The sequence below is a fragment of the Palaemon carinicauda genome, chromosome 19 (genome assembly GCF_036898095.1).
Source record: "Palaemon carinicauda isolate YSFRI2023 chromosome 19, ASM3689809v2, whole genome shotgun sequence".
NCBI classification, from domain to species: domain Eukaryota; kingdom Metazoa; phylum Arthropoda; class Malacostraca; order Decapoda; family Palaemonidae; genus Palaemon; species Palaemon carinicauda.
This window is the reverse complement of record NC_090743.1, coordinates 30,167,560-30,184,088: the sequence shown is the minus strand read 5'-3', so window position 1 is coordinate 30,184,088 and position 16,529 is coordinate 30,167,560. Positions and strand designations below refer to the sequence as shown.

At 36.4% G+C, this 16,529-nt stretch overlaps 2 protein-coding genes across 3 annotated transcripts in view; both read right to left on the bottom strand.

Moving 5' to 3' along the window:
• Positions 1-16,001, bottom strand: part of LOC137658556 (uncharacterized) — a 52,595-nt gene extending 36,594 nt beyond the window's left edge. For both annotated transcript variants that reach the window (XR_011047366.1, XM_068393441.1), the window contains exons 1-5: positions 15,873-16,001; positions 9,334-9,976; positions 4,320-4,690; positions 2,141-2,334; positions 120-255 (exon numbers count right to left, since the gene is read on the bottom strand). Coding sequence is in view for 1 of the 2 variants with exons in the window: in XM_068393441.1 (XP_068249542.1) it covers positions 120-255; positions 2,141-2,334; positions 4,320-4,690; positions 9,334-9,948 (1,316 nt within the window). In the remaining variant the exon portion in view is untranslated. The remainder of the gene's footprint in view (positions 1-119; positions 256-2,140; positions 2,335-4,319; positions 4,691-9,333; positions 9,977-15,872) is intronic.
• Positions 12,417-15,260, bottom strand: LOC137658936 (uncharacterized). Its single transcript, XM_068394050.1, has 2 exons — positions 15,210-15,260; positions 12,417-14,172 (listed from the first exon to the last, which is right to left on the bottom strand). The coding sequence occupies exons 1-2, from the start codon at positions 15,258-15,260 to the stop codon at positions 12,520-12,522; spliced, it is 1,704 nt and encodes a 567-aa protein (XP_068250151.1). The 3' UTR covers positions 12,417-12,519.
• Positions 16,002-16,529: the final 528 nt, after the last annotated feature.

Genomic DNA, 16,529 nt, shown 5'->3' with positions numbered 1-16,529 from the left:
CTTCTACAGACATGCAAGAAATTAAGCACATGAACTACAACAATTCTTTTCTTTTGTTTGTAAGGCATAAGACCACAATGTGAAAAAATGTTAAGTGGAACATATAAACAAAATATTACCTTGCTGTATCTCTTATTCTTGACCGGGGATGTTGCAGAAACAAAGCTTTCAAGTCATTATCAAGCCCATGACCGACAAGTATTTTACCATCTAAAATTTTAGCCACTTCACTCTGAACTTCTTTAAAGTCATTACCTGAAATGAGATAAAATAAGGTATTGAAACATGATTTGCTGTTTTAAAAATCACAAAATTTGAACAAGTGTGATTAATTGTTGAAGACAAATATTGTATAGTTTATTATATGAGGATCACTAAATATTTTCAAAGATACAAGAAAATAAATAAGAATTAAGAATATTAAATCAGTCTGCACAACTCCAAATTTTTATCACTATAACCATTATCATTAAGTACAGTAGTTTAAGCAGACTAAAGAGTTGATAAACTTAATTGTCTTAAGCCTAGTCAGAAGGATTTACACTAATTTGAGGAAAAATTATAGCAAGTCATAGCTTTTTAAAACTTCGATACAATACCGTAATTGGATAACACAAAACGAAATGTAGGAGTCTGCTAAAACTTTATAAATGAGTTTTTGTAGCAAAATATACTATAATCATTGTGAAGAGTGAAATTATAAATAACGCAATTTCTTTTACCAATATAAGTTGAGAATCCCTTAACTGGGAAGACCTCGGATCAGAAATATTTCAGAAAATCCATGTGATAACAGGTTAACAATTTTCTTATTTCCTAAGGTTCCAGGGTGGGCAAGACTGATATAGAAGCTCTTCATAAGCATAGACAACTCCCGCAAGAAAGAAAGGTTTATGCTTTTTAGTCGAAATACAAGGCTAAAGGCTGAACAGTAGCCTCCAACAGTCATGACTACGAGATATTTCTCGGCAAAGATGTGCGCTAAAACTGCTAACAGATCAGAAGATCCCTTGAATTGTGGCCATCAGAGAGCAACCAGGTTCATCTGAGATTTGGCATGATCAGCCAGTATATCAAACTAAATGAGGGAAAGGAATAGTCTTCACTGGATAAAACTGGCTAACAACTCTATGGCATGATACGACGCCTGGATACGCATCTGATTTGTTGACATGCAGATAGGAAAACTGTGCCTCCTTGCTTATTGACATAAGCTACTATGGTAATGTTAATGCTCCTCAACACTACTGATTGCACTTAAAAAACATTCTTGGAATGCTTGTATCCCCAAACCGTTATGTAGATGAATTTCTGCTGACATCACACCTGATATTACCAAGTTGTCCAGGTAAAAGCCAGCCCCATTCTTTTGAGCACCTGAGAACTGTTGCATATATGGAGGCGGGGAGTTGAAAGACTTTCCTGGTATAGTTTATTTTGTCAAGCCACCAGGAAAGATTGGCTCGTACCTCCTGTTCCACTGGAACAGTAGAGAACGAGGAATTTTTGGAGGTCGATCAGTGATCCTTCAACACCACTGAAGGGATCTCTAGTGGAGATGCCTATCACACCCCAAGGAACGAGTTTCTCCAACGATGAAGGGTGGACGAGAAGTACCATCTGGACAAAGTGATCACACTACCTCTCTGAGTCAGCTGATGCGATCATCTGATGGAAAGACTTTGCCTGCTGTTGTATCTATCAGCATACCAATATACTCCAACCTCTGATTAAGTGTGACATACTTCTCCCAATTCATGATCCCCAGATCACGACAAAAAGCGAGGTGGTTATGTCAACCCTATAGCAACTAGCTCTCCGATGATGCCAGGATGAACCGATCGTCAGGATAGTTCAGAGGTACACAGGTAGTACTGTAGTAGCAAAAGTTATTCAAGAGATATAACTCCCAATATTTTACCATGAATGCTCATTGAGGGAGATTCACCTTCCAAACAGTATAAACTCCTCTCACATTAGCCATGACTCTCTTCATAGGTAAAGTACAAGGTAATTTTTCAATACAGAATTCCTTTTTTATATCGTAAATTATTATTTTGTATTCATTTCTGATGTTAAGAGGTTATAATTTGTTTATTCAACTTCAAAAGAACTCCACAAAAGCACACAAAAATCTTACCATTTACAATATCCTCAGGTCGAATTCCTGAAAATTGTGTTCGGTAATCAACAACTGGCTCTTGAGGCTTTACGAACTTGTCATAAATTACCCTGCAATATTGATTTACAATGGATACTCTTGCCAACATTGACTCTTTCCCTTCAATCCCAGTACCAACCATCTCGCAATCTACAGCCACAGCTTTACCATCCCTGAAAGATAATATTGACCTTTACAAAATCCATATTAAAATAATTCAAAATGAAAACTTAATTCTATAACTTCAACATCCAAAACTTAGAAGATGGTATTTCAGCACATAATACAATTGAAAAGTAATGGGAAAAGGTTTAATAAAGAAACAAAACTGGCCATAGGGTGAAACTTTAGTTAACTTCCTATTTCTTGTCAATCTCAGATTTTATCAAATCCCCAAGTTTATCTCTCTTATAATTATTCCACTTTCTTTCTTGAACCTTTAAATCATGTTAATTTGAAATTCCCTTTCCAGAAAGATATGCATTGTAATTTTCAAAACGTTTGGTTACTACAGTCAATGCCCTGAGTTTTCAAATCCATTAGTCACATTCTCTATTTAATTTGGTTTAAATCTTTGGTGAGATAGATTTCTCATTCATTGAGCAATTAAACATCAGAATCTGTAGAATTTACGAGATTTTTTTTAGTAGCACTGTACAATAATTTCTCTCCAGCACTTGTTATTTTCTAGTGTGGGAGAAAGGTGACTGTCTTTAATAACTAATAGCTTTTAGTCATTGAATGACAACACTATAATGGCATTCAGTAATAGTACTGTAGACACTAGTTGACTTTGATTCTAGTTAATCAGAGAATGATTATGATTATAGTACAGTACTTAAGAGTGAATTAGAGGATGGCAGGCCAAAAATTCATCCATGGAAAAAGAGTATATGCATGGAAAATCTAATATTTGTTATGATTTAAATAAAACTCATAAAAATATGAAGTATTCTACATCTTCACACTAGATTTTATAAATTGTGATTACACTATTATGCTAATAAAAATTTAGTAAAATTGAACGAGTTCTTAGTTTTATTCAGATGAAAAATCTGTGACTTAATGCCCAATTACAGTAACACAAATTCTTATTTCTGAATGTATAAAATAACTTCATATATTGATTTTGATAACACCATGACTTTCCTGATTCTTTTTCCAATAAGCCAGCCAAGGTAAATAGACCAATTTCAAAACAATGTGACCTGGTGCTTTTTGGCATGACTTTCTGTTAATTACAATTTGACACATGGAAATTTAGAAGGCTCCTCATCTGGATATAACAGTATGATTAGGAAATGCATTGGCAAAACTTTAAGCAAATTATATTAATATGAAGTAAATAATAAAACATAACTGGAGGGCAAAACAAAAATATTATGTGCTATAAAGATTGAGAACAGAACAACTCAACATACCATGCAATTTATATCTAATAAACAGGATGGATATTGATGCACAAGAAAAGGGGAAAGTACACAATTACACTATGATTAGCATGTCTTGATAACCATATACAGTGTACTCAGGACAGATTGATTTCTTTTTACAATCAGAAGGGGAGAGGGTGAGAGCAAATAAAGTAAATGAAAATGAAAGACATTTAAAAAATTCATGCTAAAAGTACATGACAGCAAAAAGATAATGTGTGAGTACTGTATTGTAAAATTTATTCATATGAAAGAAATAAAATTTGGTATACTGTATAGCACTACTGTACAGGTAACTAGAAATATCAGTATAAAAAAGATTTAACATGCATTTATATGAAATTGCTGTCATTCAAATCATATTTTCTTGTTTATATGACATTTAAAGTTTTGTTTACTGCACAGTGCTTGAATCAAACAATACAGTATTTAGTGTAATAGTGTACTACACTAAACCAGAAAAATATTAAAACTGGTAACTGGATACATTATATCACAATGAAGATTTTTAAAAAGATTTTAGGAAGTCCATACAGTTAGCTAAAATTAAGACAAAAAAAAAGTTTAAGTTGTTTTAATATCAAGACAGTGCTGAAAATTTTTCATTCTGGAAATAAATTAAGTGAGGCAGTGACACAAATGATTCCAGTTACAAGCTCTTAAAAAATTATCCAATATGACGAGAAAGAAAGAAAAAGTCCCAATGTATCTTGCTAAATACTTGCCCTTCTGATCCTTCATCAACATTTTCCTTCTCTTGCACATCGGGAACTTCAGAAGACTCATTTTCATCTTCATTATATTCTTCCCCTAAAAGAATCGGGTCGACATTATCAAACCAAATATCGTCCATTTTCTTTTTCCTAGGTTGCTCCTCCTCCTTCGCAGAAAGCTTTTCTTTCCACGCCTGATATTTCTCAGTCTGTCTTTTCTGCTCTTCAATCATTTTGTCCAATTGCAATTTTTCTATTTTCTTCATCTTCTTGGTCATTTTTGGAGCACCCTTCTTATCAATGATGTGTTTCGGTTTTTGAAATTTTTTCTCATTTTCTTTCAACTTCTCTAATTGAGCCTTCTTATCTTGCTGGATAATAATCTGATGAAAAACTTATCAATTCAAATATTTGTTGTCCATTACACAAAAAGAAAATTCTCATCTACAGTACTATATATTCTTATTAGCAAACAATGTACTACTGTACATAAGAAACTGACCATATTATCATTTGCTAAGAGCAATTTTGGTTAAATTATGTAATAATAATTAACAAGAGCAAATTACTGTAAAAGTATTATTTCTGAACAAAAATGTTTTCTAATATAATTTACGATAAATTTTCATTCATACAAACCACCAACCGCTGACAACCAGGCTGGAGTAGTAGGCTACTTGTCTTTGATAGGCATGTGCGACTTTGTTTGCCTTTAAAGGAGCCACACATCTAACCCTAAAAAGGCTGGAGCCTTGAGAAGGTGACCCCAACAATGTCTACTCTGCACTTGATCTCCATGTCTATCCATGGACATCCACAGAACACAAATTACAGACACAAAATAAATAACCATAAACTAATCATAGGGACCTAGAACATAAAACTCTCCAAGCTCAGAATACTCAATGTATCATGACAACTTGGTAATTTATAGTAGCTTTTAAGTATTAGGGAAGTCAGATACCCCTACTTTCTGTTGGTTCACGATGATCTGATACTTGTTAATCCGATGTAATACAGTTCACTCATGAGATCTTAACTTTTGCTACTAGTTTTAGCTTTGTTGAATCCTAGAAGGATTAAAGCACATGGCAGATGCAAGTCTGACAACCAGTAAGCAGATGTGATAATGTAATCCTGTAAGATACATACATTACAAAATATTTCCTAAGGATAATCTGCTGTCAGCATTATAACTGATGTATTAGGTAGCTGTCTTTGTTTCAATGTATAATTCTCAAAGCCACTAAAATTTCTATTTATTGCATATCTATCAGATGTTGTCACCTCCATCCTCTTCTGGTTTACAACAAAGATGAAGCAGAAACACAAAATCTAGCAAATATCCAGTTTATAAATAATTTGTACTTTTCCTAGTTATACAAACCAGTCCTTTAATCAGGAAGACCGATTCAGTACAAGCTGGAGATGTCGTCAAAACTTGCATAACGAGCGGTTATTCAGCTGGTGAAGGGTGTGGGCAACAAGCCCAACTCCCTTTCCCAGCCGGAGAGCTTCACTTTTGACCTTTCAGCCCAGGACTGAGAAGGGAAGCTGGATTTAAGGACTCATACATGTATAGATAAAAAAAATACAAATTACTTTAAAACCTATGATTTGTTCCTTTGCAACATGAAAACCATAGTCCTTTAATTAAAAAGACACTGCAAGGTGGAAGTCCCTTAAAACCAAACCGAATGTTCATTTTCTTTCCTCAAAGTGACAACCGCTTGTCCTATACAGGAGCTAAGCGGTGATTCCAACAACCTTCTACCTGTCCTTCATAGGGATGAAAGACTGATAGGGCCTGGCCTATACATGAGTGCATGTACTCTATCAAAATAAAGAAACGCTTCCTCTGAAAGGAACGTAAGTTCGGAATCATATACTGTACCCGTATGATGATCAAAGAGTTGGTATAAATTTTTTTATATATAAGAATGGAGGTCCCAAGTGTAACCTACCAGTGCATAATAATTTGACAGCTTAATCCCCCGAGAGCGAATGAAGAAGAACCATTCATTCTACCATTAATTCCAGAAATACATTTACACATTACCATAGACAAGATGCATTCTGTCGCGTATGAGAGCTGGGGTGGTTACATACCTACTTGAGCAGCCACCAAATGACTAAGCACAAAGTTGTCATGGGATTCATGGGTATAGATTACTCTAATGGATTAAAGGCCATGATGGTGGCCTCTATCATTTTGCCCACTGACAAGTTTTTCTTAAAAGCCATGGTGCGGCAATATCCTTGACTTCGTGAGCTCTGGTCCTAGATGGTACAGTATTTCAAACCACTCGTGAGTCGAGGCATAGACCTTATGGATCGTCTCAGGAAGCCAGAAAGAGACCGTGTTCCTTGACTCCTGCTGATGCTAACGAAAAGTCTCTGACACTCAGACTTGAGGTATAGGGTCCTTTTCAGACAGCACAACAGAGGCCTAAAAGGACACAAAAGTGTCTCCTTTCGATTGCCATCAGATGTTTCCCAAACGGGAAGGGATGGAAAAGGATGACTAGATAAGAGTCAATACAACTCACTCACTTTCTTTGCCGATGCTAAAGCTAATAAAAAGACAGTCTCGACAGTAAGATCCTTGTCTAACAACCTTCTTGAAGGCTTGTACAGAGTACGCATATCGGCCTTGCAGCATGGTGTCCCATGCCACTCTGGAAGCCTGAGGTACTGGGGTGGGCAAGACTGCTAGAAGTTCCTCATGAGCACAGAAAACTTCTAAGAAACAGAGGTCTAAACCCTTCAGCCTTGACTGAGAGGAGCTTTTCTCGGCAAAGTTAAACAAAAAATTCAAGCTCTGCACTACAACTGCTCAGACCGGAGAAATATCCCTTCTATGACAACAATTTCAGATAATGGCCCATTTTCCTTCATAAACAGGTTAAGAGCTTTCATCCTCCAATGGGATACGAAAAACTCTCGAGGAACTCCAAACACCACCAGAACCTGAAAAGCCCACTGATGCAGATCTGAGGGATCCACACTTTTGACACATTCCCCTAGGACTGAGCCAGTGGCATATATGCAACATAGGTAGCAGCAGACGTACCCACTGAGGAGATGAAGAAGTAAAAGACATCTTCAGTGTCTTCTTGGACATTGTCAAATCAACGCTAACAAAGACTTGGCATTCTTCTCGCTCAGGGCGTGCACTTGCCACTCCACAGGAAGCATCGACTACATTCAATATACGGGGATGCAAACATTCATACACCCTACAGCAGCAGTGTGTGTGGATCTTCAGCTGTTTTACTCACAAATTGGTTGTATTGTCCACCATTTCAATGGCAAGTACAAATTTCTCGTTTCACATCTACACTACGGCAATAAACAGCCAGTATTCATTACTTGTAAGAATAAGAAAATAAAAAGTTCAGATATGGATGCAACGATACATCCATATTTGTCGTGGCCGAAATTCATGGTTCTTCTAACAAGTGGTGGGTGGTACTACTTACCCACACGCACTACATGTCATTAACTACAGTAACGCGTTAACGAATTCATTAGCTATTCCAACATGCTCCGAAATCATCTCCCTATTTAAAGGACGATGGTTTGTATTCCTGTATGAACAAATGGAAGAAAGAAAGTATGAATGGTGCCAAAGTAGAAGACCACATGGTATGAGCAGCTAGAAGCCAACGAAACACTGCAAGGACACATGAGGTGCACCAATGGCACAACTTCCTATGGGGAAAAACTCAAGGGTATAAGTAAGAGCAAGAATGATTGTACTTTTCAATGAATATGTGTGCACTAAACCTACCTTGGTGACTTATGAGGCGATCAGAGAGATGTGTAAGCATTACCTACCATGCCCAATCTGGACAAGTTAGGAATCACCTAACAACAAAGGGAGCACCATCACTGGTGCTCTCGTCCAAAAGAAGCTTCTAAATCCCCCATGCTTGTAAAATGGATACAAAATGTATGAGGTGGAATACATAAATCTCATCATAAATAGTAATCATCACAAAACATTTGATAAACTGTACTTCACTTAGGAATCAAATAAAGTAGAACAGAATTATACAAGTGCCCTAGAACATTAAAAAAAACAAATACAGGTACTGTACCATGGTAAGTATAGTAAATAATAAAGCAACACAATGTGGAATAATGAGTTAGGACAGGTCAAATCTGGCGGGCAAGCAGCATGTGCACCACCTAGGGGCGCAAAAGGTAAACAGGGATATAAACAGATTCGCGAGGGAAGCCTCAGCTACCGGAACTGTTATACTACAATGATCTTAGGAATATTATCTTGATTTATCTGTAAGTAATAATATAAGACGGTGCATCATTATTATGAGCCCAGAGGGGGCATTATGTTTTATTTATTTTACGGGCTACATAGCAGCCAGATGAGAGTCACACATTTGGATAGGCCAATCATGGCCACATTTTACAGTTCTCCTGATGAGTAATTTTATGCAGGTCTGGCAGTAAATATAAGCACGTATCACAGTGTACATACATAGATTAATATATATGACACCGCATATCCCATATCCATGCATGCCACAGGAAGGTCATATTTATATGTATATATATATGTATGTAGCAGGATGGCCTATCACAGGTATGGTAGCCCATTTTATTTTATAACCATTACAAGTGTAATTACATACATTTATTTTTTCAGCTTCAAACATTCGTTGCATGTACCTCATATTAAGTTATCAAATGCACGAATGTCTTATTGACCACACAAAGTCAAATATACTGACCAAACGTGCAGCTATAGACAAACTTGGAATCAAAGACATTTGGAAAAATTATGAAGATATCAGCCATGTGATTTGATGATAATAGTCACTGACAAAAACAGAGCCATAATATACAATCATTACTTTTTTTAGCAAGCTTCAACATTTAATTACCTTTCGTCAATGGTAACCTGTACTCTCGTAAGAACAAACTTGGATATCCATTTAAAATTCATGTGTCATGACTATTCAAAACAATGGGTTGCTACAGTAAAAAATACTATACTTACATTCTTTAGGTTTTTCCAATTGCCAGAAATATCCTTGGCTTCCTTCACGATCAAAACAGGTTTGTACTGGTTAGCTGTTTCATTATTGGTATCTGAAGGCTTTTTCTTCTTTTTCTTCCTTCTTCGTTTGTTTCGTTTTGAACCATCTGTTACAGCAACTTTGGATTCACTACTCACAACTGAATCTTTATTTCCCTTAGCTGTATCATTTTCAACAGTTTTTTTTGCAATTTTATGAGAAGGCTCAGCACCTTTGAATACTTCATCAGCTTTCCTCTTCTGTGTTTTACTTTTTATCAAATGATCACCGATATGATATTTCTTCGGCAATGATGTGATCTCTGGTTTTGGTGTTTGCACGTTGGTTTTCTTTGACACTTCCATTGAATTTCCACTCGGACTAAGCACTGCATTAATATCTTCACTTTTGGAGTTGAATTTCCCATTTTTTCTGCCATTAACATTCAATCTAATGTTCTCCCTCTTTCCATTTTTTAATTTCAATTCCCCAGCTTTATCTTCCTGTTTGTTTTTATTGCTCTTTCTAAAGACTTTCCCTACTGGTCTACTGCTTTTCACCATCTGAATACTGAACTTGGGGCTTTGTGGCTTCATCTTCTCCACATCTGGAAATTCCTATACCCTGAAATAAAAATAGCGAATAGTGAGAGAAGTTTATAAGTATCGATTAAATGACACATGATGAACGGCAAAATAATTCATCAGTATGAGTCGACTAACATCCTTTGGTCTAAAGTAAAATCTGACTAAATTGCAATAAGGTATTCTCAAGCAATTTAGCTAGTTATGTCAAAGTACTGGGAAATCATGAGCGGTGAGAGAGTGATCTGAGTAACCCAATTCTTCACATATATAACTATTGCCATTTTAAGAGTACAGCAGCTGAATGAGGCCAAGGAGTTCCATTTTAGACTTCTATATGGCTTGCCCAAAAGCTTTATTCTTAAATAGGGGAGAAATTGACAAAGGTACTGTTGAAGAAGTTGTGCAGTAAGGGACCAGACCAAATGGAATAGACAAGAAGGGAAAAAGCAAAAATCAATGTACTGTAGTTGGGGACAAATGGACTAACCAAGCACACTTAGGTAACCCCCCAAACTCATCCTCACATATAATACACAATATAAAATCAGGAATCAATCGATTAAGAATTATTTACTAGGTATATTTTATGCATATGGTGGTTTAAAGGGTAAGAAACTCTTTTCTAATTTTGGATGTTCCAATCTTCCTGATTTCTGATTTAGTGCCACTTTTTTTTTCCAAAACTGTACCCTACTAAGATTCACCAATTTCACACCACCAGTTTAGCAAAAACAAAGCCCTCCAATAAGTATTACCAATACATGTTTTTTCATCTTAATTTCTATCCCAAGCTTATAAACCAATAACCACAATACTTATTTACGTTTATAACTGAAACCTAATTCTAAGTATCTTTAACCATAGGTAAATAACCTCAATGTTTATTTACTCTTACACTAGAAACTTAATTCTAAGTATTGTATCATCAATCACAGATCAATAACAACGCCATACTTATTTAACCTTAAAATTGAAATCTCATTCCAAATATTTTTAAGCAAAGCTCAACAATTAATTTCTTGACATAATGTACTTGAATATGACCAGTGCTGCTTAATCTTATGTTTGGCATCGCAATTGCAAATGCTATGACAGAACAATGACACATCCTACAACTTTTACCATGAAGTGCAAGATAACAGAGGTTGACCAACCAGATGGAATAAAGCAGGAAGGAAGTTAAAGTAGAAGGTGAAAAAGTAGGGCAGCCAGGGGCAAAGGGGACAATGCAAGAACCCTTACATAATGCTTCTGAGCACGGCCATGTGTCGCGATCATTTAGTTGATAAAACTCTCAATCTTTCCGAGCACAGAGCCATGCAAAATAATAACGACTCAATGGGGCTATATTGACACCAACACTCTAGGCCCCACATGGGATGCAGCACCCATGATTAGATTAGGTTAATTTATGATGCATCCCTATAATTTCCCAAGGACTCACAAGACTCCAGATAACATATCGTAAGTTGGTTAAGGATGCATCCATGATTTATAATAGCAAATTAGTCTAACTGAACACTGTACAGCACTATAATCTAATTTCTTAACAAATCCTGTATATGAAACTTTCATTTTTATAGCTGTTGAGTTTTAGACCATCATTATTGTTGCAGAATATCTCTTTATATATACTATACATAAATACAGTATGCCTTGAAAATTAAACTTAATAATAGTTCTTGGGACTTTTAAACATTATTACTTCACCTATCTCAACATGAACTGTAAATGAACTCACCATTGTCCCCTTTAAAAAATCTCTAATTTTCTGCTTGATTAACTAGAAAGAATTTTATATAAAATGCACTGAATGACTTTAATCAGCACTTAATGCTGTAAAGTAATAAAGATCTTTATAAAAATTTATGAAACTGAATACTGAAGTATATTATTACAGCATTTAATCTGGCATACAGCAAAAAGAGTTCACTTTCACCAATATCAATTATCTATATTTTGTTGTCAAGAAAAGAAATCTAAATAAATATGTCCTTCATGATTACACAAAGTTTTCTCCTGAGAATGTGAAAAATACAACATTTGATAGATGTGCAAAGAAAAAAAAATGTCAACAAGCTCAATATGATAAAAGTGGTTGAAGGAGAAAAAAAACAAGTGGAGAGGCAGAGGTTATCTTGCAACCCAGAAAATACTTGCAGAGCGCATACATAGCAAACAACCTATTAAGACATCCACTGAGTCAACAGAAAGCTACTGTTTCTCAGTGTGGTGAAGGAACCAGAGTTGTCGTAATCATAATAAAACAAAAGATGTGGTACTATACAGGCTTCACCCCCAACTCGGACCATCGCCAAGTCGGACCCTTACTAACTCGGACCGTACCTCCACCAACTCGGACCATTATAACCAACTCGGACCACAATATACCACCTCGGACCACAGTAGTGAACCAACTCGGACCAGGTTGATAAGATTATAAATTAGAACAATTGGTAAAAATAAATTGAGAACAGTGAAAGTCACACATATTTATTATTAGGAGAGTTATTAAAAACATGCAAATGTAGAAGCAAAAGACAAAGTAAAATGTTCAATAAAACATATTCAAATTAATAATCATACATTCACAGCAATGAAATGGGAAACAGCTTTTAGAAGGCTTTTACCCGATCTATGACCTAGAGAAAACTCCTCCCACAGTACGACTAGTCTTCCATGTTGCTTAGCATACTTTGTCTTTTGGTGGCGCAACACTTTTCCATCATTTAAGAAATTTACATATAGTGGCACAAGCTTTGCTTCATTATACAAAAGAGATAGGAGAATGTAGAAATTAAGTTGACCTTTTCGTGATTTTCTGTTTAGTCTGTGGTGCCACCCTTCCACGTCGTTGTTTGTCCTGACACTCCTACCAAAAACACACCACGCTTTGGGTGGCCACATTTCGGAGGAAATCCAAGTATTGTGAATGTATTCTAAAAGATTTAAAAGTTGTTGTGACCCAGCTGCTTTTCTATAAAATCTTAAAAATAGTCCTTCTATGTGATCATCAGGTACGTATGGTAGAGAAAGAAGTTGTCTCACAAACTTATATGTTTTGGTGTCACTTGTGTATGCAGACTGAAGGCCAAATTCTTGGGCCTTCCTCCACACTGCTTGTCCCCAGTGAAACGCACAACCACGCATAACTACATCTGGGAACACATCTGGGATAGCCCGCCAAACACTTGCCTCAAAATCTAGAATTACTTCTTGTACTTTTAATTGTTCACCTAGGATTTCCTTAATTCTACTAAACACCTTTTTGTAATCTTTGCGTCTCTTACCTGACATTAAAACAAATACAAGAGGCATTTGTTTCACATTCCCATCATACTTCATGAATGCATGAATGCTAAAAAGTTGTGTGAAGGGTTGCCTAACAACTTTGAATGTCCCATCGACATACCACCTTTTTGCTTTAGCAAGTAACTGACACTGTCCTTCTGTTGCAAATACTAAGTGACGTCTATCCCCTACATGTATATCAAATTTAAGAAAGTTAGGTGGTATGTGTTCCTCACTAATTTCAAAACTCAAATCCACGGGTTCAGCAGGTCTGTTTGCTTGCCGCTTCCTGTTTGCTTGACGAGCGAGATTTATGGGGGCAGGTAGTGAAGCAGTAGGCATTGTTGGATCTACGTTTTCAAGGATTACTTCCTCCACGATTTCTAATGCGGGCCGAAACACATCCTCCATTGCTTTATCTTTAATTAATTTTGAAACCTTACTTGTGGTAGCAGGGCATGTTTCCGGTGGATGGGAATGTTCACTGGGCCCTCTGATAAACGAATTATTCACTTCCTTTATTATCATTCCACACTTAACATTTTTATTCCTAACTGCGCAACGCCAATGAACACCAACTGTTGTTTCTCTTTTGAATGTATATGAATAACCCTGACTGTCTACAAGTTTCTGTTTTCCTCTTTGTGATGACGCACACACTTTTTCATAAGTAATACATTCTACCAATGCTTGTGCCTGATCCTCGATTAAACATTCACCATTATTTACAGAGTCCTCGTTGATAAGATTATCCACCAACGCTTCATCAGGTGGATGGTCAGTGATACAGTCAGCAGTGTTGCCTAGTTTGGAAGAGCATGTGGCACACCTCCAATCAATTTCCACCCCCTCTCTTACTGCTTTTCTGTAATCTTCCCTGGTAACGCCCGTCCCACAAGTTCGGTGTTGCCACAAATTGCATCCGTCACACAGCAATGCCTCCTGCAACAATTTGTACTCAGATGATTTTCTAGTCGATATATCAATTTATATTTCTCCGTTCTTATAAAATGATTATCTGGTAATGGCAACTCAAAATTTACAATCGTCAATAGGATTAAGATAATTTAATTTAATAATATCAATATATAATTTAATTTAACAATATTTAGCTAAATTCTTAAATCGCACCTGTCGAGGTCGCACTGTGTTTAGGCACAGCAAACACTTGTCCAAGGTAGGTTGCGCCTTCAGCTGTGTACAGGCTGTTAGGCATACTGTTTATTTTGGTTAGGCATACTCTGTTTATTTTGGTTGTTACAGCTTTTGGTGGTAATTATGCAATTATCCTGTAAAACAAGCTTGAGACAAACACAGAGAGAGAGGGAGAGAGAGAGATAATGCGTTGAGAAACAAGCTCTCTCTCTCTCTCTCTCTCTCTCTCTCTCTCAAAAGGATATAGTCCGTTTTAATCTTTAATTCCCCATCTTTTAAAAGAGGACAAATTCCTTTTGTTTCCATAAATTTGGTTGTTACAGCTTTTGGTGGTAATTATGCAATTATCCTGTAAACTTTAGATTGCGTGTTTGCTCGATGGTCCGAGTTGGTTTACATGATGGTCCGACTTGGCATTTCCATAGTTTTTGACGGTCCGAGATGGTCGAGATAATGGTCCGAGTTGGTATTTCAAAATGGTCCGAGTTGGAAATGGTCCGAGTTGACCCTACCCCCTATACAGTACAGTCGATATACTTGGTATATCTTTTGATATACTGTAATAATTTTAACTGTATAATCTTCAATTGATTCAGATACAGTAAAAAAAACTTGCTATACTGCAAACCAATGTTTTCAGTTTAGGTCTACCCCTGCATCCTTCTAGGAAAACATATAGGCCTACCAAGCTATTGGCATAGGACAGTACTTGACTTGAAACCTAACCTATTGGCAAATGTATTTTAGAGTATCAATTCACTATAATGAAGGATTTTGCAGGTTGTTCAAAATATTACTAGTTGATTTATCACTCACTCACTCACTAAATCCCGTCCGGAATTCTCCGGGTTGGGTCCTGCATCTGATATCGCCATTCTCTCCAGAGACTCCTATCCAATGCCATCTGTGCCAGCTGCTGAAATGTCTCGCCTCTATTTGCTTTCTAAAGGTTTTCACCCATGAATCTCCGTTTGGTTGACTATTTTGACATGTCAGTTCCTAGTCGTTTAGTGAGGAAACCGAGCTATTTTATTTTAATAACCCCTTCCCCCTTCATCAACATCTCTTGCTAATTATTGCTTTCCCAGAATTTAAATGACCTAATTACTGTGCAAGAAGATGAGAACTGCAGGATTGCATTATTTCGGAGTAAATGGGGAGCGTGGTGTTGTAAACAATTACCAGTTCCCTACCTAACCTACTGAGGGTTCCGGCCCCTGCGACCAGCCCTCTTTAGACTACCATAGTCTTGGCTTACCCTATCCCAACGAACTACATTTACCCAGGGTAAAAATAAGAATGAAAAGACAGGATCGATCGGTCGGTCTTCTATGGGGTTAAGCATGCTGAAACTAGACCTTCACTTAGCCTACAGGTCGGGACTGCTCCACCAATCAAAGCTAAGCATGACACCTTATATATAGTACATATAAAACAATTAAATTCCTAAATAACGTTAACAATGTATAATAAAGGAATAAACTTACTAAGAAATATAGAGTATCCACAACGTCACATGTACAACACCAGTTGCTTGTCATATGTAAGAGACTTCTAACCTCTAGACCGGCACTTCAGGGATTGGCTGCTTGAGTCACGGGTGTCAAGTGCTGACGGCTGAGAGTGAGAAATCCTATCTGCTTGGCTGAAGTTAACCATTATCAATATTATGACTTTTAAAGTTTAAGTATTTATTTGCCTCCAAAATAAATGTCATTTTCGAAGGAAATGGGAGTTTCCTTTAGGAAAAACACCATTGTTATATTAAAAACTTTTGTCCTGACCGGAATTATAATAAAAAACAGAATTTCTTATTTACTCTGAAAATGCAAAATTATTCATAAATGGTATTTCTCTTTATCATTCGATGCTGTTATGATATTTCTTTATAAGTCATCCTAATTTTTTTTCTATATAATTGCTGTATTTCACTCAACATAGTCGTTTTGTAAGGTCATATTCACAATTGAGTAGTATTTCCAATTCATGCAATTCCATACATAATTTATGCTCTCAGCTATTTTGTTATGTTTTTAATTATTTTCTCTGAGAGAGAGAGAGAGAGAGAGAGAGAGAGAGAGAGAGAGAGAGAGAGAGAGAGAGAGAGAGAGAGAGCATGATAAATATTCAGTACAACTGTGAAC

Coding starts and splice junctions, on each gene's coding strand:
- LOC137658936 (XM_068394050.1), bottom strand. CDS start 15,260: ATGGCGATATCAGATGCAGGACCCAACCCGGAGAATTCCGGACGGGAT. Junction 14,173..15,209: donor AGAATTCCGGACGGGATTTA/GTGAGTGAGTGA, acceptor AAATTGTTGCAG/GAGGCATTGCTGTGTGACGG.